This window comes from Elgaria multicarinata, chromosome 14 (genome assembly GCF_023053635.1).
Source record: "Elgaria multicarinata webbii isolate HBS135686 ecotype San Diego chromosome 14, rElgMul1.1.pri, whole genome shotgun sequence".
Classification (NCBI taxonomy): Eukaryota; Metazoa; Chordata; class Lepidosauria; order Squamata; family Anguidae; genus Elgaria; species Elgaria multicarinata.
The window spans coordinates 6,285,001-6,308,732 of NC_086184.1; the positions used below are offsets into that span (position 1 = coordinate 6,285,001).

Sequence of the window (23,732 nt, forward strand, 5' to 3'; positions counted from 1 at the left end):
CGGCATGACACAACATAAATGAGTTTCTCTCTGCAAAACACTGCAGAATTATGCTTGCTTGTTGAAGCCAACAATCTTTAGTACCCAGAGGGGATCCTCAACACTTCCTTAAAAATTCATTTGTTCTTTAATTAAGGAACATGCTTACCCCCCCTTTCCCAATTAACAAACCGACAGTCTAATATAAATAGATCCCCAAACAGTGCTGTTTTGATTGTTCTGCGCCTGGGTTGTACAGGATGTATTTTAATACAGGAGATACAACAATGAAGACGTGAGATAGCATGTAATTTCCATTCAGGTCCTAGGGGTTGTAATTTTGGTTAAAGTTGAGAGTAAATTGTAACACATTTTTGTTTGGAAAAGGAAATCTCCTGCTACAGCATCTCTGATAGGGGAAGTGTCCCCAGCTTAAAAACCTCTAAGGAAGGAGAGACACCACTTTCTGGGGTAGTCTACTCCAGTGTCAAATTTAGGGCCTGTGAGGTCCAGGTAATGCATCGTACAGGTTAAACTAAGATGATTAAGGGCCTGGAGCATCTCCCCTTTGAGGGAAGGTTACATCAACTGGGATTGTTTAGCTTGCAGAAGAGGAGGCTGAGGGGAGACATGGTAGAGGTGTACAGAATTATGCATGGGATGGAGAATGTGGAGAGGGAGACATTTGTTTCCCTCTCTCAAAATACTAGAACCCTGTGGGGTCTCCTTGAACTGGGCTTAAAGCTGTATAAGGGGTAAGGTTTGAGGAAAAGGTGACACCCCTCTTATATGCTACAAACGTACCCATAGACCTGGGGCGGGGTTCCCTAGGGAAGGAGCCCTCCTCTGCATCCCACCAATGTGAGGCATACATTATGGGGGGACATGGGAGAGGGCTTTCTCTGCGGTGGCACCCTGGTTGTGGAATACCCTCCCCTTGGAGACCCGACTGGTGCCGACACTGGTTTCATTTTGGTGCTAAGTTAAAACATGTCTCTTTATTAAAGTGTTTGAGGGATAAATTCTCCATGGTCGCACATAGTTTTAAATGTTTTCATTTTAAATGTTTTTAAAATTTTCCAACTGGTTTTAATGTGTTAAGGATTTAATACTTTTTTTTTTTAGCTGTGTATATAATGTTTACATGGTTCTGATTTTATCTGCATGCTGTCCTGAGATCCCACTGATATAGGGTGGGATACAAATGCTTAAATAAATAAATAGGGGAGTTGTTTGACAGCCAAATGAAGATCCAAAGCCCAATCCATTCCCATGCAGGATTCAGTTTTCAGTTTTCCCTTTGTATCTCTAATATCAAAAGGAATCCTTGAGTTCATAAACACACTTCACAACAAGTACATCACTTACAGACTTTTACAGGCAACCTCAAAAGAGCTTAGAGTGATTCGACTTTCGCTGCAATACACACGCAAAATTGCTTTTGATGTTGCCTTGAATGTTTTTATTCATAGTTTTAATTTAAGATCATTAGAACTAGCAATACTCTAATTGCATGCCTGTAATTTACTTGTAACTATCATTACAAGGTTTCTTCCACTGATCAATCAAGGTGTTGCTTATTTCCCCAAAATTCTACAGGTGGAACATTATAAATAATATTACTTTGAATGTGATATTTAGAATGGACGTATTTATAAAAGTAGGTTGCAAAGGGGGATAAACCATGAGAGGTACCCAGATTCACTTTGGAACTAATTCAGAGTGAGGAGTGACAAATCTGGCAATTTCAGTTTCTCTCAGTTTTTCCATTTGGTTCGTACCAAACTCAGATTGTGTTTTTTAAAAAAAGTTTGGATGAAAATGTGTACATATTTTTGTGTGCATTCATTCTAATACATGCACCGATGTGTGATGTGGCCATTGTTGTACTTGCCTTAGTTTCATCCCTAAACAACTAAACAACTTAGTTTCAGCCCTAAACAACTTGAGACCAGGATACCTGAGAGAGCGCCTTCTCCCCTATCAACCTGCCTGTTCACTGAGGTCATCCGAGGGCCTGCTGCTGGTGGTTCCACATAGATCCATCCTCTGAGTGAAGTCTACCAGGAGAAGAGCCCTCAGCATGGTGGCCCCCCTCCTATGGAACTCCCTGCCTTTGGAGGTCAGGCAGGCGCCAACATTGTGTTCCTTTTGGCACCTCCTGAAAACATCATTATTCCAGGAAGCCTTTCCTTAATGACCATCCCCGGGGCTTTCTGGGCAGTTTACAGAAATTCTAAAATTAAGACGAATATACAAAATTTAAAATTCTAAAACACAGAACGTACCCACATAAAGCATTAAAAACCATTTAAAAACATATACTGTATGTTTTTATCTGTACGTTGCTCTGAGATCTTAATGCTATAGGGTGGGATATAAATGTTTTAAATAAATAAATAAATAAATAAAGCACCAAACCAGGAGTGGAAGATAGTTCTCTGCACACAATGAGCATGCATGCAAAGGCACAGTGGGTGGGAAAAGATCAACGTTGGCTGTGGTGGATGAATAATTGGAACATCTTGGATTATATTCAAGGACACACTTATGGACATACTTAGTAGCAGAGAAACAAAATTTTCTGTGAATGTGTTCTTCTGCTGGAAGTGCATTGTATGGAAAAAAAAACCCTGTGTCTATTCTATCTGCTGGCTGCAGAAAGCTCTTAAGAGAACCCCCTGTAGTTTCCCCGAGGTTGTTAGAATCACAGGTCATAGTCGAGAAGAGATCCTGCCGCGCTCAGCAAATTGAATGCAATTTTAGTCATTTGAAAGCTTAAGTGGCCCTATTTTTCCCCTGCCTTCACACCAGCAGTGAACACAAGCAAAATGGAATTGTACATGCAAAAGCAAAAAGAAAGGGGGGGTGGGAAAGCAGATAGCAAACCAAACCCTTCTCATAATCTATGAGATATACATCAAACAAGTATACAGCAGCAGCATGAAACACAAGGGAAATTTAAAATCCAACTTTGTCCACTATTCCATTTGAACGTTGGCATTGCGGCTTTCACCTAGCGCCTTTCGATTCCACCGCTGCCCCTGCTATACAGGATTTCATTTGCATTGATTTACATCCTAAGTTTGATTTGTTTGTTTGTTTGTTTGTTCTCATTAGTTTAATTGAAAGCGGACAGCCTTGCATGGCGCATCTGATGAGAGGAAGACTGCCTCGGTGAAGACCTGTTCCATTTGCTCAAACGAGAATGACGTGCAACCTTATGTAGCCTGCACTTATCCATAAAACATGACCGGCATTACGCAAGCCGCTTCCTCGTTTCCTTACTTAGTTTTACAAATTATGATTTTATGATACCGATTGTTCCTCAAGGCTACTCTTCTTAATTCCATGCCATGTGCTATTTTCAGTGTCCCTTTGTTCCTGCTAATTATTTACAGGCACTTTCCATCCGTTCTGCTTTGGGGTTACACAGCTGGATTGCAATATACTTGGGTTATTACGGCTTAATGGAAAACAAGTTGCCATCTTTTTCTTTCTGTTTTAAATGCTACTCGCAAGCCATTTTAACCATCCGTTGCTTGATTCCTCCTCTTTCTTCTTCTCTCTCCCCCCCCCCCGAAAACCCTTTGGGCTTAGGGACGTTTGTTACAACTTGCATACAAAAGTCAAATGTGTGCAGAATCATTTGCGCTTAATGCCTGGAGCAAATGACATGAGATGCCAGTTACAATCCTTTCAGCAAGCCTAAGTGAGGGAGGAAAGAGAAAAAGGCAGCATTCGTGAGCTTTTGAAATTTCCAAAAGATCATCGCACCCTATAAGCGTTCAACTAACTGTCCTCTCCTTAGGCTCGGTCAGAACTGATGATTGCCTTGGATACGATATAACAAATCCTCACCAGATCATTACAAAAAAAACACACCAGTCCTTGGGCTTAACAAAGTATAATTCTAGAGAGTTAGCTACCTATACTTTAGTGCGCTTTTTCGTCAAAGAAGGGGGAGAATTGGGCTCTTGCTTATAGGTGAAATTCTGAACGGCTCTAATGGCGCCATTGCTGAAAATGTGTGCCTATTAAACTGAGTTTACAGCAGAGGTTTGTTCACGAGAATTACTTTTCATTGAGTCAGGAAGCACTGAGACTTTGGGTCTTTGGGCTCTGTTTGAAACTGCCCTGTGTAGTGATGTACCAGAAACTGAGGGTCGCAAGTCAAATCCAGCCAAATAGGAATCCAAGGCCGGATCTACACCAAGCAGGATATGGCACTTTGAAAACATTTTGAAAACTGTATCTGGAGTGTGTCCTGAGCCCCAACAGTTGTCAGTACTGTTATAAAACATTTTAAAGCAGTAGGGTAGATCCTGCCAAAATTTGCCCAGCTGGGGGTTCTCCACATGGCCATACAGCCTTTCCCTTAACCAGCAATCATTTGTGGGCTCCCAGATTTAGCAATGGGTTTCTAAAGGTCCAAGATGCCTCTCCTAGGGATGGTGTGTGTGTGTGTGTGTGTGTGAAAACTCAATGGAATTTTCCAGTTCATCTCTTCTGATTTTTGTTCTATTTCACCACCACTATCACCCTGCTGGCATTGCAAAACTGTAATCTCCCCTAATTAAGGAACCCAGACATCTGATCACCAGGGACAAAGTCATTTCACAAGATAACAAAATACCAGAACATCTGTCCTGCTAAAATTTTATTTCCTATAAAACCCCTCTTGCTATGAAGACGGGGGGGGGGAAAAATGAAAGAAAAGAGATTGGGATTTTTAAATGCATGATGGTTGATTGTCCACAGTAATATCCCGGTATTACCTCCTATCTTAGTGATTTATAGCAGTGTGGTTTAGACTTCAAAAAAACAAAGGGCCAAAACTTTGTTTGCTAAGAAGGATTCCACTAAAAAAGTTCATCTCAATGAATGATGGTTCCAGCTTTGGGGACACCCATAGACAAGATTCTTCCATTGGGCCCTACTCTCTAACTGTGCTTTCCTCCTCCTCCTCCTCCTCCTCTTCCTCCTCCTCTGCTGCTACTGCTCATTTCCTTGCCTCCCCCTATGGGCCAATTGGCCTGACCACTGTCATGCTCCCTCTGGAGGATTCTTCCTCTAAGGAGGCGCTAGAGCTCCCAGAAACAGATAACACCAATGAGTGTCCAATGTCAAGAGACTTTGAGGAGCCTGGGCCCTCTGGGGAGAACAACTCTAGTCCATCCCAGCAGAAGGAGGGGAGTTCTAATTCTGAGGCAGAGACTGGGCCTCTGTTGCAAAGAACACACCCAGCTTCGTACCTCTTTATGACTACATCAGTTTACAGAAACACCCATGTTTTGTGACTAATAAAATAAATGCTTTTTTAGTTGCACCTGTGATATAAGTGAAATTAGCTAGTATTGGCATTTTACCAACTGGATCCTAACACCTCCCAATGTTGACTATTTTCCTTTAATCATATTACATTTTGTGCCCTGCCTTCCACCACCACTTATGCTTATTATAAAGCAAATAACATTTCAACCACGTCCATTACACATGGTCCAATAGAAGATAAACATACACAAATTGGCAGGATGAATTCTCTATCAGCTATAACCTATCTGATGTTGATTTACCTGTAGGAGACCCTTCCATGACATGCCCAATGTATGGTCCTTCCCGGAAGAGAGGCCGGTTGTCATTCTGGTCAATGATAATGATATCTAGAGGGACCGGGCCTTCTATGCTTTTGCCACTGACATCTGTGATCTCGACCTGGAGCTGTAGAAGTAAAGAGAAGGAGAATATAATATGAGTCAGGGCATCAAACAAGGTAGAGGACAAAGAAGAGTTGACATCAGCATTTTTGCCATAACAAGTCTCCAGCAAGGTTACCACTTGAGATGGTTGAGCTGTGTACCAGAGGCGGGATGGTTACGAGCGAGCGTAAGCAATCAAAACAAAAAAAGAAAAGAGTTCATGCTGACATCCCCATTGGCCTCTTTGCAACTGAATTGCCAAATTTGCTGGAGGATGCGATGAGGGAAGAAAGAGAAGAAAGGAAACACAATTTGATGCTAATGAAGTGAATATTTGCTTAGAATAAGTCTCTCCCCCCCCTTCTCTCCTTCAAGCATAATTACACTTAAGGGGGACATATCGAACCACAAAATAAATTGCAAGATAGTCTATAGCTGAACTCTGAGATGCACAAAGAGATTGTTAGCAGAAAAAGAAGATAACTCTTGCAAACTCTCCTATACTGCATATTTGGATCTGATTTATCCCCTTGGGTACTTTCAGATGTCACAGTATAAGCTATAGAACATTCCAACACAACATGAATAGGGGACAATTTTGTAACATCTAACAAAATGTACGTCTCCACCAATCCTAAATATTCCATGTAGAAATAATTTCCATTTTACTTCCATGCATCCTATAAATAACTGGGTTATGCTAACAAGTTAGCTCCAGAGCATATTACGCCATGCTTAAGACTGAATTCAAATTCAAGCGAAGCCCTTGGATTTGAATTTGACTCCAGAGCACTTAACACTATGTTTAGGTCTGAATTTAAATTCAAGAGAAGGCCCTACTTACATAACGATTTTTGAAGTGGGGAAAAATATCACAAGGTGAGCATTACTTATCACGACATTTCCATTTCCCCCTGAATGAGGTCTGTCTTTGATGACAAGTCACCCTTACTAAAATGGTTAATGGTTGGGGTGTGAGGAGGAATTCCTCCCAAAGTTGAAGCAATCAATTTGACCATGCATGTTGCCAGAGAATGAGACAGAAGTACTCAGTCATCTCAAAATTGAGCATACACAGCATAATGGTTTTTATTATTATTATTATTATTACATTTTCATACCGCCCAATAGCCGAAGCTCTCTGGGTGGTTGACAAAAATTAAAATCATGAAGAATATAATAAAAACAACCAACAATCTAAAAACACAAATACAAAATACAATATAAAAAGCACAATCAGGATAAAACCACACAGAAAAAACTGATATAGGTTAAAATATGGAATTAAAACAGCAAAGTTTAAATTTAAGTTAAATTAAGTGTTAAAATACTGAGAAAATAAAAAGGTCTTCAGCTGGCAACAGAAGGAATACAGTGTAGGCAACAGGCAGACCTCTCTGGGGAGCTCATTCCACAGCCGGGGTGCCACAGCAGAGAAAGCCCTCCTCCTAGTAGCCACCTGCCTCACTTCCTCTGGCAGGGGCTCACGGAGAAGGACCCCTGAGGATGACCTTAGGGTCCGGGCAGGTACATATGGGAGGAGGCGTTCCTTCAAATAACCTGGCCCCAAGCCTTTTAGGGCTTTGAATGTTACTAGTGCCAGCACTTTAGAGTTACCACCAAAGGGTTATCTAAATAAAAGATAAAAAGAAATGTAGTTGTTCTTCCTTACGCAAAACATCAGAGGAGTAGGCATGAGGGAAAAATTTGTTTGGTTCATGTTATAATTCAATAAACAAAAAACCTACGGTTTATAAAACAACGTTAAGGATGTACACTTTTCCACCAAGCACCAAAAAGCGGGGAAATTGGGAGTTAAGGCTCACCAGCCTTAACGCCACATCCTCCCTAAGGAGGCAGAAAGTACCAGTGAAATTCTCATTCTGCCAAAGCAGATAAACCATGAGGACAGGATGGAGAATAGGATATGCAGAGGTGACTGTGGGGTTGTGGAAAACTGATGACGAACAACTTAGAGCCACCTACTTCTTTTTTTATTTAGAGCAGCCCTTCCCCAACCTGGTGCCCTGGTGTTCAGGGCAGAATGAACTTGTGCTTTAAAATTCTTGAACCTTTTTGAACCCCCCCCCCCCCCCAACAGAGATTTGTAGTCCCTCTTTAGGATTTACAAAGGGCTGATATAAAATAAAGTGGGCCTTCAAGTACCCTGGTCCAAGCCATTTAGGACTTTAAGCACGCATTTAGGACTTTATTTCTATGTTTATATTTTGGTGTGTGGGGGATGCATTTGATAAAATGAGCATATAAAACGTATGCATATCAAAATGCTGACATACGAGAAACACAAAATCTGCACATTTTGAAGATGTATACACAATACATATGAATTTATCTGAGTGTTTTGCAGAGATTTGGGATGAAATTATCCTAGCAATGGAAAACTGAGAACTAGAACAAGGTTGAGCTAGATGGATTCATCCATTCCTATTCAGACGGCACTTTGTGATTTCCTCACGCGTAATCATATCATTTTTTCCTTTTCCTTTTCCTTTTTTTTAAAAGAACAGTTTCTACAGTGGTGGGCCTCTGAGAAGGTCCTACTTGTTCTCATGCTGCAGCCTGTGGAAAGTTAATTACGTTTTCTACCATTAAGAGATGGTAGTTAATTAAGAAATGGTAGTTAATTATGTTTTCTACCATTAAGAGACACTGTTTATCTCATGGACTTGGTGCACGGACAAGTGTTGCTGCTTTGGATGAAAGAAAGGTGTCTCAGACACAAATCAAAAGAAACTACAAGACTTTAGAGGTGTAGGTTTGACAGAGGTCTGTTATGTTCATAAGTTGCTGTGGTCCATTCTAGACACAACTGACTAGAAAAGTGTGTGTGTGTGTGTGTGTGTGTGTGTGTGTGTGTGTGTGTGTGTGAAAGGATGATAAAAACAAACAGAATATTATCAAATATTATCAAATTATCAGAATATTATCAAGAGAGAGAGAGAGAGAGAGAGAGAGAGAGAGAGAGAGCGCTAAATGTTTTGGCTTCCACCCTCATCAGTAGCTGTGCTGTTAAATGGATACCCAAATATATACATTTCTGACCATTCCACCCTCCCAATACACATATTTTGTGAACTTTTTCGTTTCTTTTTTTGTGGGCAGGGTAAAGAACTCCATTGCAGAAATTGAAAAACTGGATTTTGAAGGATAACTGAGGCCTTAGCTAGACCTAAGGTTTATCCCGGGATTGTCCCGGGGTCGTCCCTGCCTGCTCCCGGGATCTCCTGTGTGTCATTTACATGAACAGGGATGACTCTGGGATGATCCCGGGATAAACCTTAGGTCTAGCTAAGGCCTGAGGTTCAGTTTCCACAGTGGTTCAACATTGCAAAATTAGGTGAAATCTGAACGGAACGAATGTCTTCTTCATCCTTATCTCAAAGTTTACAGCCAGATAAATTGATCCTAAGAAGCAAAGCAAACAAAAATGTATGAATTATAAAACCAATACTAAACCCCCCGTTGCCTAAAATATAGATCCCAGTTGAAAGAACAAGAACAAAACGGTGTACAAAGCCAATTTAGAAGTGAGGCAGTTTGACATCCAAGTGCATTGAGTTAACTGGAAGATACACAACCCACAGTGCCGGGTAGGGATTCCATTTCCATATGAGGGTTACTTATTTACCAGGCAAAATGAACTGTGGCTGGGTGAAGAGCATCTCTGGTAACATATGGGACCAGCTCAGCTCTTCTAATACAAATATTGAGCTCTTCTACCTTGCATAGCCGAGTGCCCACACAGGCGTAATGTATCACAGTGGAATGAGATAATAGGCCATCCATCTTAACAAAAGAATTAGAATTCTGACCTAATTCTCTCCCAGTAGGGTTCATTGCAAACCTATAAATAACTCATAAATATCAGGCACACCGAGGAGGAATAGATTAACTGAATAAACAAATGAGTTGGAGCACTTTCAGGCTCCCCATGGCTTCTTCTGTCTCCTGGGAACAGCTCTGCAAGATGTAGGAGAGAGGTGACAAATTCTACTCTACAGAACTTTCCCCCCCATTGCTCTTACACGTAAGTAAGATGGAAGCGGCAGTTCCTTGTGTGATGTGTCCATTTCTGGCCCTTTTGAAACGATTCTTTTTGAAAATGAGATTAGAATTCAACTCTTGCATTATTGATTTATTTAGAATATACCGCTCCCCATTGAAAAATTTCAGAGCGGTATACAAGGTAAAATGAAAATAGAAACAGAACAAAACAGTGAAAACAAAATTTAAAAGAAGCAAAAACAGAAATCCAAGGCTGCATGTTAAAGAAAGGCTTCTTGGAATAAAGATGTTTTTGGGAGGCACCGAAAGGAGTACAAGGTTGACGCCTGCCTGACCTCCAGAGGCAGAGAGTTCCACAGGAGGGGCGCCACCACGCTGAAGGCTCTTCCCCTGGTGGATTCCAATCGGAGGATGGATCTAGGTGGAACCACCAGGAGCAGGCCCTCGGATGACCTCAGTGGCTGGGCAGGTTGGTAGGGAAGAAGGCGCTCTCTCAGGTATCCTGGTCCCAAGTTGTTTAGGGCTTTGTACACAAGTACAAGAACCTTCAACCTGGCCCAGTAGCGAATACGCAGCCAGTGCAGTTCCCTCAGCAGAGGAGTTCCATGCTGGAAAGGGGCAGCTCCAGACAACAGCCGAGCTGCAGCATTCTGCACTAGCTCCAGCTTCTGGAGCAGCTTCAAGGGCAGCCCCACATAGAGCGTGTTGCAGTGATCCAAGGTTACCAATGCCTGTACCACCGTGGCCAAGCTATCCCTGTCCAGGAGAGGCCATTAAGGTGGCATTTTTATAGGACATTTTCAGGGCCTTTTGAAACGTATTGGGTGCAGTGAAAAGAGAGAGTCATTGAGGAAGGGAAGCCATTGAGCGTGTTTATTTATTTATTTGTTGCATTTATACCCTGCCATTTTCCCTCCAAGGAACCCAAGGCGGCGTCCATAATCCTCCTCCTCTCCATTTTATCCTCACAACAACAACCCTGGGAGGTAGGTTGGGCTGAGAGTCTGTGACTGGCCCAAAGTCACCCAGTGGGTTTCCATGGCGAAGTGGGGCCTAGAACCTGGATCTCTCGACTCCCAGTCCAACACTTTAGCCACTACACCACACTGGCTCTACATGATTTCTATATGATTCTGGATATCCAGTTCTCTGCCACCCTCACTCTAGCCAAGGCCTGACAATAACCCACATCGTTGCACCTCCAGCTAATTAATGTGTTCATAACCGGAGTAACACCAGAGTCTGTGTCCTAGGATCCAGCACCAACCTGATTTTTTTGTATTTTATTGCAAAGAAGGTGGCATATAAATGGTCAGGATGTGAAAGAGGGTGATGAGCAATAGTAGATGGTGACAATGGAATTTATATAGGGCTCATCTACACCAAGCAGGATATTGCACTATGAAAGCAGGATAAAAGCAGTAAATAATAATAATAATAATAATAATAATAATAATAACAACAACAACAACAACAACAACAACAATAATTTTCCCCGCCTCTCCATTTTGATCAAGATGGGGAACTACAATAAAAAATAAAATACATAAAACTGAATTAAAACATAATATACATTGTTAAAAACATCCTAACAAACATCTGAAAAACATTCTAAAAACATCTTAAAATTCCACTGGATAGGCCTGCCAGAAGAGATCAGTCTTTATATCTTTCTTGAATGCTAAAAGACTGTCAAGCTGACGAGTCTCCTCCGGCAGGCCATTCCACAGTCTGGGAGCGGCAGAAGAGAAGGTCCTCTGGGTAACAGTTATTCATCTAGTTTTTGTTGGCTGAAGTAGATTCTTCCCAGAGGACCTGAGAGTGTTGGGCAGATTGTACGGGAGAAGGCGATCCCGCAGGTAGCCTGGACCCAAACCATGTAAGGCTTTAAAGGTGGGAATCAAAGCTTTATGCTTTGCTCGGAAACTAATTGGCAGCCAGTGAAGAGATTTTAAAACTGGTGCAATGTGGTCACCCCTAGGTGTACCAGTGACCAGCCTGGCTGCTATATTTTGGACTAGTTGAAATTTCCGGACTAGGCACAAAGGTAGCCCTATGTAGAGCGCATTGCAGAAATTGAGCATTGAAGTTACCAGTGCGTGCACTACCGTCTTTAGGTCTTCTAACAATAGGAAGGGGCACAGCTGGCGTATCAGTATTGAAATACACTGAAAACTGTTGGGGCCCACTGACACATACCATATACTGCTTTTATACCACTTCCATAGTGTTATATCCTGCTTGGTGTAGATGTGTCATGGGCCCCAACACTTGTCAGTGCACTTCATTACCACTATAAAGCAGTAGCGTAGATCCTGTAGTGCGCTTCTATACCGCTATAGAACAGTTGCTTGGCTCCTGCCTTTTATATACCGCTTTCATACTGCTTTCATAGTGGAATATCCTGCTGGTGTAGATGACTCATTGAGGGAAGGGGGAACTGAGAGTGTCTTGCTCATTGGCTCTCAAAAATCCAGGACCATCACTGCTGGCAAGTTAAGCAATTACAATACAGGCACTTCAAGGCACATTTATTATTATTATTATTATTATTATTATTATTATTATTATTATTATTATTTTATTTGTATCCCGCTTTTTGCCCAATGCTGGGCCTCAAGGCGGCCTTACAAAGTTTAAAATATACATGGTGGGGGGGAGGGAAACAAAACCATAAACAATTAAAAAATACACAACAAAATTATAAGACATTAACATAGATGGAGGGCTGGATTATTCTCCAAAGGCCTGCCGGAACAAAGAAGTTTTAGCCTGCTTCCGAAAGCCCATCAAGGAGGGAGCCAGCCTAGCTTCCCCGGGAAGAGAGTTCCAGAGCACCGGAGCAGCCACCGAGAAGGCCCTCTCCCATGTTCCCACCAAGCGTGCCTGTGAAGAAGGTGGGACTGAAAGAAGGGCTTCTCCAGAAGATCTCAAAGCACGGGCAGGCTCATAAGGGAGAATACGTTCTTTCAAATAACCTGGACCCGAGCCATATAGAGCTTTATAGGTCATAACCACCACTTTGAATTGTGCCCGGAAACAGACTGGAAGCCAGTGGAGCTGTTTTAACAGGGGAGTTCTCTGCTCCCTGTAACCAGCCCCGGTCAACAATCTGGCTGCAGCTCTTTGAACCAGCTAGAGTTTCCAAACACTCTTCAAAGGCAGCCCCACGTAGAGCGCGTTACAGTAATCCAATCGGGATGTAACTAAGGCATGTGTCACCGTGGCCAGGTCCGACATCTCTATTTATTTATTTATTTATTTAGGAACGGGCACAGCTGGCGCACTAGCTTTAACTGTGCAAATGAACTCCTGGCCACCGCCGAAACCTGGGCATCCACGCTCAGGGATGAATCCAGAAGGACACCCAAGCTGTGGACCTGTGTCTTCAGGGGGAGTGTAACCCCATCCAATACAAGCTGAATCCCTGAATATAACAGTGTACCTGAGGAAGGGAGAGAGAAAGAACTCTTAATATTTGGTGCATTCGAGCTGTAAGGCTCTGGTACTGATTAAAGGGCCTATTAAGAATTCCTCCTTTCCCCCTACTCCATAATGCACAAAGGCAGGAGAGACGGAACAAGTGTCTTATTTTTAGATAGAAACCTCTTTTTTATTATGCGTGTTTTATCTCTTGCATGTTTGGCTGGGGAGATATTATTGCCAGCAAATGTTAAACACTAGAGAGTTATCAGAACAAAGATTTCCTTTCTTTTCCTTTTGGTTTCTTACGATCATATATTGTACTGATGCATTGTTATGTGATTTTCAGAAAGATCTTGAGTCCTCCAGAGCACCAAGCCTTGTCCATTTACAGAAATGCAGTGCCAGGAGAAATCCAAAAGACTGTTTCACAACAGTGGCTAAAGCCCATCTCTTTTAGGGACTGTGCTCCCTGGCTTCTGCTAGGGCCAAGCAAAAGTGGCCTCTCTGTTTGCAAATGGTGAAATTGGGGAGGGAGGTTGTCAGTATTTTGCCAAATATTCTCCTGTGGGGGGCAGGAGGCAGAATTTCCCATCAGTTTCTCCTTCTCCTTCTTTTAAAATAACACCTTTTTTGGGAAAATGTCTCAGAATACTGCCTTCTGAAAAAGTTTGACTCAGTTAATATTGAATGAAATTTTATTGTTAATTTGTAATGGTGGATGGAGAAAGCAACGAGTGAAACGAGAAGGAATGGAAGATGGTAGTGGCTTTACTAAACAATAATACTGAAGGAAGTTAAAAATAGGGGTGTGCACGGACCCCCCGATCCTCTTCGCGCCTGATCCGCAGTCTTCCTGTTTGAGTCCTCGGGCTCAGTTGAAGCAGCCGTGGGACCGCGGATGGACAGAGATAAGACCCCCCCTCCTCCTTGCTCCCTTACCTGGCTCTGCCACCATCGCAGCACAGGTGGCGGCGGCAGGGCCAGGTAAACCCCCTCCCTCCTCTCCCTTACCTGCGTCCTTCCGCGGTCCCGCGGCTGCTTCAACTGAACCCGAGGATCCAACCAGTGGCCTAGTCTTCCTGGTTGAGTCCTCAGGCTCAATTGAAGCAGCCGCGGGACCACAGACGGGCGCAGGTAAGGGAGAGGAGGGGGGGTTATCTGGCCCTGCCGCCGTCGCCACATGGGCAGCAGTGACAGCAGCAGGGCCAAGTAAACCCCACTTACCTTTTCTGCGGAGCTCCAGATCAAGGCGAAGGATCCGCCTTCACCTCGATCCACTCCACAACGCTCCGCGGCTCCCCTGATCCTCTTCGCCTACTCCTTAAGGGGAGGCGAAGCCCCCCGATCCGCTCCTGCTTCTCCGGTCCGTGGAGAAGCGGAGCACATCCCTAGTTAAAACTACCTCCACAGCTTTCTGAAACCTCCACCTTATTTGTAGATAGAAAAGGGGACATTTTCCTGAGCATTCTGTGTGTGTGGGGGGGGAGGGGAAAGACAGACATAGGTCTGGTTTGGACAACACACTAAACCATGCTGCTTAACCACAAAATGGTTAAGGGAATGCATGAAGGTTAATGCATTTCCTTAACCATTTTGTGGTTAAGCAGCATTTTTTAGTGTGTTGTCTGAACCAGGCCAGAGATTCTTCCACAGTTTTGAGGACACCTACAGAAGAAGATCATCAGAATTTCTTGGAAAAGTAGTTTCTGATGTTTTTTTACCTCAGTTTTTACCTCTTTTCCATATGGACACAGGAAGGGCCCTGTTGGATCAGCCCAAAGACCTCCCTAGTCCAGCAGTCAACCAGGAGGACATGAAGAGCAGTAGCCCTCTCACACCGTTGTTCCCCACCACGCTGCCTCTGATCCTGGAGGTTATGTATAGTCATCATAATTAGCAGCCATGAAGGATAACACTATTACTCAAAAGCCTCACAGTGATGCGGGAATCTTCTAAAACCTTTCCATTTAAAGGATATGTTTGTGTACACAGTTGACAATTAAAACTCAGAGGACAGGTTTTGCTTATGTTTCGAAAAGTAAAGGATGCAGACTAAACTCTGGCTTTGCCACTATGTGTAACTGTGTAACACCCCCCCAACACACACACACACATACACACACACACACACACACACACACACACACACACACACATACTTCCTTCCAGCTTCTCTACAATTATAGGCTGACCACAAAGAACAACAAGCAATGCAAGTTATATATCATGGTGGAGAACGTTTGGACTTCTAGATATGTTAGACTATAACTCTTAACATAGCCCATTGGCTATGCTGACTACTAGGGCTAATGAAAGTTGAAGACCAAAAATGTCTTGAAGGACCACATTTCCCCCCATCTATATCTGAATATCTGATTACATATTGATGGTCATCAGATGAGTGTTTTGTCACATGCTTGTCACTGGCCACTCACAGTTCTTCATAAGTCCTTTTGATGATGGTGTCTGCCTCCCATGTGTCTTCTGCTTCTTCTGGTCTTCTTTCCATCACAAAATAGACCCCGGTAAACCCGGCTTTTTTGGGGGAAGCAAAACGTGCTGCTATTTCCTGCCACATACAGGATAAGCAGCACGAAAAACAACAACAACCGCCCACTGAATGGGCCACGTGGTCTTTGTTTACTTCCTCTTTCTTCTGTGTGTGAAGAAAGAGGAAGCTTGTCATCACAGAAGCACAATTCAGTGTGATGGGAGGGAAGCATGACTTCCCCCTCCCCCGTTTGAAGAAGCTCTTTATAATCAGGTTCATTTCCAGTGCAAAACGCCCCTCATTGTGTAAAGGAAAAGGTTTGGAATAAAAGAGATGTTATGCATGTACTCAAGAGTGTGCATGCCCTGTGGGATTTTGGCTTTCCCTCCACAGCAACATGCATACATATGGTGCTGAATCACCAATGCCTTTTTAAAACCCTGAAGAGCTTCGAAAGTGATTTGCTTGCTTCATGGTTCAGCAAAGGGAGCTGCTAACTAAGAATCCAAATTCCAAATCTTCCCATGTGAATGGAACTAGTTGTACCATTCTTTCGATCCTGGAGCAACTTGTCTTGGTAAATGTGATAATGCCACAGACCTATGGACCCTATTTCCTTGAGAAAATAGCCCTTGGAAATATTAAAATGTGTACCTTTTGTCCATGGTGTGTGTCGTATATTTTGCTGGCTTAAATATGCATGCATTTCCATTAACAGAAAATAATAATAATAATAATAATAATAATAATAATAATAATAATGCATTCCACCTTCTGTGGTGGGGCCGTTTCAGAAATCTTTATACTTATTTTGGGAATAACGTCTCCTCCAAAGAGTTTCAAAACAGTTGGGATTTTGCAGAATTATGAAAAACTCATTAAAATAACAAAACATTGAATCAGCTCTAAATGATGGCTCTCCAGTTTAAATATTGGTTTTGGAGCCATTGCAAATTGAACTTGCAATCTACAAAAGACATTTGTAAGGCATTGTAAATGGGAATTGGTTCCAAATTCATTATCCATATTATTGCTTATCTCTTTCCCATCCCCACAGAGAGAGAGAGAGAGAGAGAGAGAGAGAGAGAGAGAGAGAGAATCACAGCAAAGTCTGTTTATTATAAAAGAAAGTAAGGCTGCTTCCTTGAGATCGGTTGCATAACACACATGTGCTATAAAGTATAGCCCTATTCAGGTGCTTTAATCTCCACCTGCGATTAAAAGGATGTGAGGGACATGGAGGGTAATTCTGCACATCCATCACTATTTTCATTTCTGCTCACATCCATGAGATAGGCACCTAACATCTAAGAACATAAGAAGAGCCACGATGGATCAGACCAAAGGTCCATCTAATCTCACACTCTATTCACAGTGTCAGAACATATTTCTATTTTCTTCCCTAACAAGCAGGACATGAGCTCATCCACACCCTCCAGCTTGTGTTCCTCAGCGACTGGTATACAGGGCACGTTGCTACTGAGATATATCCACCATGAGCTTTCCATAGCCTTACCCTCCGTGAATTTCTTTAATGTACCCTTAAAGCTGTCCAAGGGGTTTGACATCAATATGTGTTGAGGTTGTAAATTCCATAGTTTAAATATGCACTGGATGAAGAAGCACTTCATTTTGTCTGTCCTGAATCTCCCACCATTCAGCTTCATGGGATGGCTCAGGGTTGTAGTTATATGTAGTTATACTTTCACCATAACATGCATCATTTTCTACATCTCTATCATGTCTCCTCTTACTCACTATTACTCACTGGCGAGATCACATTACGCCAGTCCTTTTACAACTTCACTGGCTGCCAGTCCAGGTCCGGGCCCGATTCAAAGTGCTGGTATTGACATTTAAAGCCCTAAACGGTTTGGGGCCAGGTTATTTGAAGGAAAGCCTCCTCCCATATATACCTGCCCGGACCTTAAGATCATCTACAGGGGCCCTTCTCCATGAGCCCCTGCCAAAGGAAGTGAGGCAGGTGGCTACTAGGAGGAGGGCCTTCTCTGCTGTGGCACCCCGGCTGTGGAATGAGCTCCCCAGAGAGGTCCGCCTGGCGCCTACACTGTACTCCTTTCGTCGCCAGCTGAAGACCTTTTTATTCTCTCAGTATTTTAACACTTAATTTTAACTTAAATTTAAATTTCACTGTTTTAACTCTGTATTTTAATCTTATATCAATTTTTCTGCGTGGTTTTATCCTGGTTGTGCTTTTTATACTGTATTTTGTATTTGTGCTTTTAACCTGTTGGTTGTTTTATTATGGTTTTAATTTCTGTGAACCGCCCAGAGAGCTTCGGCTGTTGGGCGGTATAGAAGTGTAATAAATAAATAAAATAAATAAATAGTGAATGGTGAACACCCCAGGAGCTCATCCAGCACTGCCCAGGTGGTCCTCTTCTGGCCAAGCCAGCCTTGCGAGCGCTCGGTGTTGTACACATCCGAGGCCTCCAGAAAGTGTGCAATTCCCACGACACACCAGTAGCATCCTGGGGGAATTACACACTGTCTGGAGGTCTTGGATGTGCACTTTCCCTCCCTCCCCCTCTCCGTGCCCATCAGGCCCTTTCAGGCACCAATGGGTGTGGAGAGGCATGAAGACCATCGTCAGGGCGGGGAGGTCTACTGCAATTTCCTCAAGGCTGGGAAAATTGTGCATTTTTCCCCAGACCCAGCAAGACCAGCGCCCCCCATTATCCTTAAAAGAACCATAGGGAGAAAATCCACCTTGTGCATTCATGGGGTTTGAGGGGGATGAGCATGGGGCATCCAGTGAGCTCTCAGGCCCTGGCAAATTTTCGACCCATCCCTACTGACTGGAAGCAACTCTTCAATGTTTCAGGCAGTCATTTTCTGTTCCGTATCTTGAGACACCACGTTGGGACCTTCTGCAGGCAAATCAGAGGCTCTGCCACTGACCCGCAGCCCATCCCTATCAGGGTTCTGGATTGTGGAGGAAGTCTATGTGAGTAGAGCAGGCTCCCCATGGCCGATGTTCAGCCCCAAGACCTGGAAGGTGACAGGGATAGCGTTGGAAGCAAGGGTAGCTAGCACAAGGCTTCCTGGTATCCCTAATACATACTCATTGTTTAGGAGGTCAGTATACCCACATAGGGCTTATTTGATTCTGTTTTCCTGCCCTCTAGAGCCTCGTGTGGCGCAGAGTGGTAAGCGGCAGTTACTGCAGCCAAAACTCTCCCCATGGCCTGAGTTCGATCCCAGCGGAAGCTGGTTCTCAGGCAGCCGGCTCAGGGCTCAGGTCGACTCAGCCTTCCATCCTCCCGAGGTCAGTAAAATGAGTACCCAGCTAGCTGGGGGAAAGGTAACTGTGACTGGGGAAGGCAATGGCAAACCACCCCGCTACAAAGTCTGCCAAGAAAATGTCAGCAAAAGCAGGCGTCCCTCTAGGAGTCAGCAATGACCCAGTGCTTGCACGAGAGGTTCCTTTCCTTTCCTTCCTTTCCTGCCCTAGCACTGATTGTAAAGGCCTAATTACACAACTAAAGGGATCTTGGTTGATTACTGGCATGAATGTTAATTGATTTATGTGATTTACAGTGCACTCATATGCATGTTTTCTCAGAAGTAAGTTGCACTGTGTTCAATGAGGATTATTTCCCACTAAGTGCATTTACATCTACACCTTGAATCTGCATACGTTTGCATACAAATCAAACCATAGTCCTGAAGGGGAAATACTTCCTTGGGTGTTAAAATACCAATGATGCCTGCTGCGACACAGCACATTTTTAACAATTCTTTTCTCAGATGCAAATGTGGTCAATTAATTAAATCAATTAATCAGTGAAAGCTCATATGATCAACCAAGTAAGAATTATTTAATTGGGTGGCTCTTTAAACATGCATATTACTAAAATGCCAAGCAGAGGTGACTTGTTGATCTACTGGTAAAGTCTGACATGGTGTCCATTTTAATAAACAAATGGTCCCACTCGGAAAGGCTACTGTTAGTATTTGCATTTCTACTTTGTATTCCACTGTGTAGCACCCCAGGGCTACTCCTATCACAAAAGGGAAGCTTAAATACCTCTGTCCTGGCTCTCCCTGTGGGCTGATTGGATTCTCCTGCCCTTGACATCAGAAATAGAGGGGAGAAGGTCCAGAAGCACCTGATTCCTCCTCTTTCTGCTGACCTCTGCCTTCAAGAAGTCTTCTACTCCATTCTGAGACTCACCAGGAAGCTGATAGCAAGATTAAGGTAGGAAGAGAATAGGACAGATATATGGAAGACAGGGCTATCAATGGCTATTAGTCTTGAGGACCATATGCTCCCTCCAGTGTTAGAGGCAGCACACCTACGTGGATCAGCTGCTGGAAAACATGGGTGGTAAGGTGCGGTTGAAGTCATGTCCTGGTTTTGAAATTCACATGGATGAACTGGTGGGCCACTGTGTGAACAGAATGCTTGAGTTTGAGCTGATCCAGCGTGACACTTCTTATGTTCTTATGAGCTTGGATAGCTCGGTGTCATGCTTCTAGAAATCTCTTCTGCTAGAACAATAGAAGGATGCAGGGAGCTAAAGGCAGTGGACACCTTATGTAAATCATGGACATCCTCACGACCGAGTCATCATCCTGCCTTTCTCTTGTGTTCATAAATGATTGCATGGATCTTTCAAGGGGTGATATGTGTATTTGACCTCCCCATGACATTGTCCTTCTCTCTGTGATAGTAGATGGCCAAAACAGAGAATAAAATGGTGTCTAGCTTGCACCCTGCCAGAGGAATTAAAATCCCAAACACACCAACACAACAGAAGTGAATTAGTCTAACCTCAAGGAACATGGGAAGCTGCCTTATACCGAGTCAGACCATTGGTTCATCTAGCCCAGTACTGTTGACACTGACTGGCAGCAGCTCTCCAAGTTTTAAGGTAGGATTTTCCCCCCTTTGCCCTCCCTGGAGAACCTGGGAATTGAACTGGGGACCTTTTGCACGCAAAACATGTGCTCTATCACACTGTGCTACGGCCCCTTCCCACCATAGCTCAGTATGGCCTCTGCACTGATTGATTTATGTGTGTGTAAAGCCATAGTTGATTAATTTTCCAGTTTGAGCTTGTACAGCTGTACTTTCATCCGGAGACTTGTTCCAAATTGCAAGCATTAAAAATGGAAAGTTGCTTCCCCCCACCCCAATGCTCACAGTAACTTTTCAATCATTGACATTATAAAAGTTGAAAAGGATAGAAAACTCCAATTCCATTTTTCCCTTTGTTCTCGCTGCCTGGTCCTAATGCTTACAGAGATACATGAGAGTTTGGTAGCAGTACATTCTTCCGATTCTGCCCTCCCCCCTTTGCTAGTTACCTTGAAATAAATGAGTTTCTACTGATTCTGTCTACAGTCAGCTCTATTGAATTTCCTATTATGCCCGGCGGTTTTGCCAATACTATACCCATGTGACTTACTTTCACAATTATATCAACAAAATCTATTGATACCAGGATCTTTAAACAGATTAAGGGAAAGCAAAATATAGCAAATTTAACTTTTCCCCTTTTCCCCTACAGGGGTGTATTTGGAAAGGGGGGAGCATTTTATCAGCTCTGATTGAGAGCAAGCCATACATGGGTTTCTACATTGGATCCGATTTTGTTAATGAGAAGCTCTCTCTGTGTGTGTGGGGGGGGGAATGCACCCATTTCAATCTGGGTAGCATTTGCAGATGGTTCCAAAGCAAAACTGGCAAGCTAAACAGGTTCCTATGTTTCTAATTATCTGTTTTCTGTCTCAAAAATTAATCTTTGGGACTTGGGGGAACCTTTGTGCATTAATTGGCAAAGAAATAATGCTTTTGCCAATGAGTCCCAAATTAGCTAAATGAATGGCTAAGTGGTTGCCACCTGAGAGACTTCAAGGTCTTTTTCACCCCAACGTTCTTAGAAGGAGCCTGCTTGCCCATATAGTGAAACATGAAAGGATATCAGTCCTTTGTTTCCTTTGATCTCTGTTCTTCACATGGGAAAAAGGAGCACTTTGAAATGATTCCAAATGTACAGCCGAAATGGATACATCACCTGGATATGCCCTTGATGATGTATTGACCATCGGTATGCCCAACTGCTAGTTCACACATCCAGCCTTCACTGACTGCAAAAGCATTGTAGGTGTTATGGGAAGAATCTACGCAACTGCTTTAAAGCAGTTCATAACTCGGGTTGCCATATTCTGAATCCACAAAACCAGGACAATATTTATTTATTTATTTATTTATTTATTGAGAGAGAGGGGGAAGGATTTTTTTAATAAAAAAACTGAGCAATATATAAAGGTCTAGGGAATGCCCAATTTTTGCAAAGCCCATTTTTTTCAATTTAAACACCAACAACTATAAAACCAGACATCTTAAATCCACTGCAAGTTACTTCCAAGTAACAGATTTGAGGCTTGCAACCCAAATCCAAGGAGGTGGATTTTTGAAGGAGTGACTTCCCTTTCCTTTCTCCCCACTCTCCTTTCCTCTCCTTCACCCCCTCATCCCCCACTCTCTCCCTCCCTCCCGTCCCCCACAAAACTCTCTTTCTTCTCCCACAAATAACCCTGCAGCTCTGCCCCGCATTTACCCTAAAGGTCTGACCACAACCAGCCAAGCTCACCAAATTCCTTTGCATTGCATGGGACTCAGGTAGCCTGAGGAGCGCACGTGCGCCTTTCCTCGCTGTTGTTCCTCTTCTACGCAGCCGCAGGTGCAATCAGGGGAGTCTTGATGAGTGACTCAGATGAGCCTGTGGAGGAGCGGTGATGCTCTGGAAAAGGCACCATATTGATGCATCTTTTTCTCTGCTGCCACCGCTCCACTGAGCAGGCTCAAGGCACCATTTTGGAGGTCAGAATTTCTCCGGCCAGCTGGACCAGGAATTCGGGATTCTTGCCCAGCCGGTTGGGACATTTCAGAAACTCCTGGAAATCGGGACATTCCCGGTCTTCTGGGACGTATGGCAACCCTATTTATAACGGTAGTGACAACTGTTGGGGTACAGGGGCATGTCTACACCTAAGGGTGTAGAGGAAGGGAGGGCGAGGATTGCAGACTTACCTGCTTCTGTGATCCTCCCCCAGCATCTTCATGGGGATGTCATGGCTGCAATTTCTCCCCCCCCCCCAATGGAGACGGAGCACAATTGTGCTCCACTGCATGTAATTTTTTAAAATAAAAACCCTTTAAACTATTCCCCCACCCACCCTAAATGGGCATGGACTGCCCCTACACAGATTCATGCCCATTTTAAGAGCCCTGCCACTCGCAGGGAGGACGGGAGGACCTAGGAGCAGCTGCCACCCCACCAGCTCTCCTTGGGATGGTCCCAGGACCGTGGCGAGGTGTGGACTGGGTAAATCCATTAAAACAACAACAAACCCTCGAGAAAGCAAATTTCTCACTCATCCCAAAATTCAACAGCATCATTCATAGAATCATAGAATCATAGAATAGCAGAGTTGGAAGGGGCCTACAAGACCATCGAGTCCAACGCCCTGCCCAATTTTGTGAACCACCCAGAGAGCCCCGACTATTGGGCGGTATAGAAATGTAATAAATAAATAAATAAATAAATAAATAAATAAATGCAGGAATCCACCCTAAAGCATCCCTGACAGATGGTTGTCCATTCTTCAGTTTTGAAACACAGTCCTCTGGGATATTCTTTTTTTTAACAATGAAAGAGAGTCACATAAGAATATTATTGAAAGAACCATCATGGAGACCTTCTGACTGGGTTTCAAGCTTTATAGGAAACGTAGCACAGGACATAACGGCCAGGCCAGGCCAGGCCTGGCCAAGCTGGTAGTTAGACTGGGCCAGATGGGAAATGTAGGCCCCATTTCAAACTGCTCATTAAGTATTTTTAATCAGTTCTAAATACATATGAACTAGAACGAGTTATAAAAAAGGTAATGGCGAGCGCGTTTATTCAAGATGTATATAAGACATCACTTCTTCACATTCAGAAATGCTTTATGTGCTTTTCTTTGGGCAAATTCATCACCATCATCATCAACAACAACAACAACAGAAAAATCAAGCAACTTTGCCTTGTCAATGTTAGTACTGCTCATTCACAGGAGAGCTACTTTGTAAGAAATCT

The 23,732-nt window shown here is 43.4% G+C and overlaps 1 protein-coding gene across 1 annotated transcript in view; it reads right to left on the minus strand.

Moving 5' to 3' along the window:
• CDH13 (cadherin 13) overlaps window positions 1-23,732 on the minus strand; it is a 694,106-nt gene that overhangs the window by 268,654 nt on the left and 401,720 nt on the right. The window contains exon 6 of the mRNA XM_063141045.1: window positions 5,556-5,700. Coding sequence (XP_062997115.1) covers window positions 5,556-5,700 — 145 coding nt within the window. The remainder of the gene's footprint in view (window positions 1-5,555; window positions 5,701-23,732) is intronic.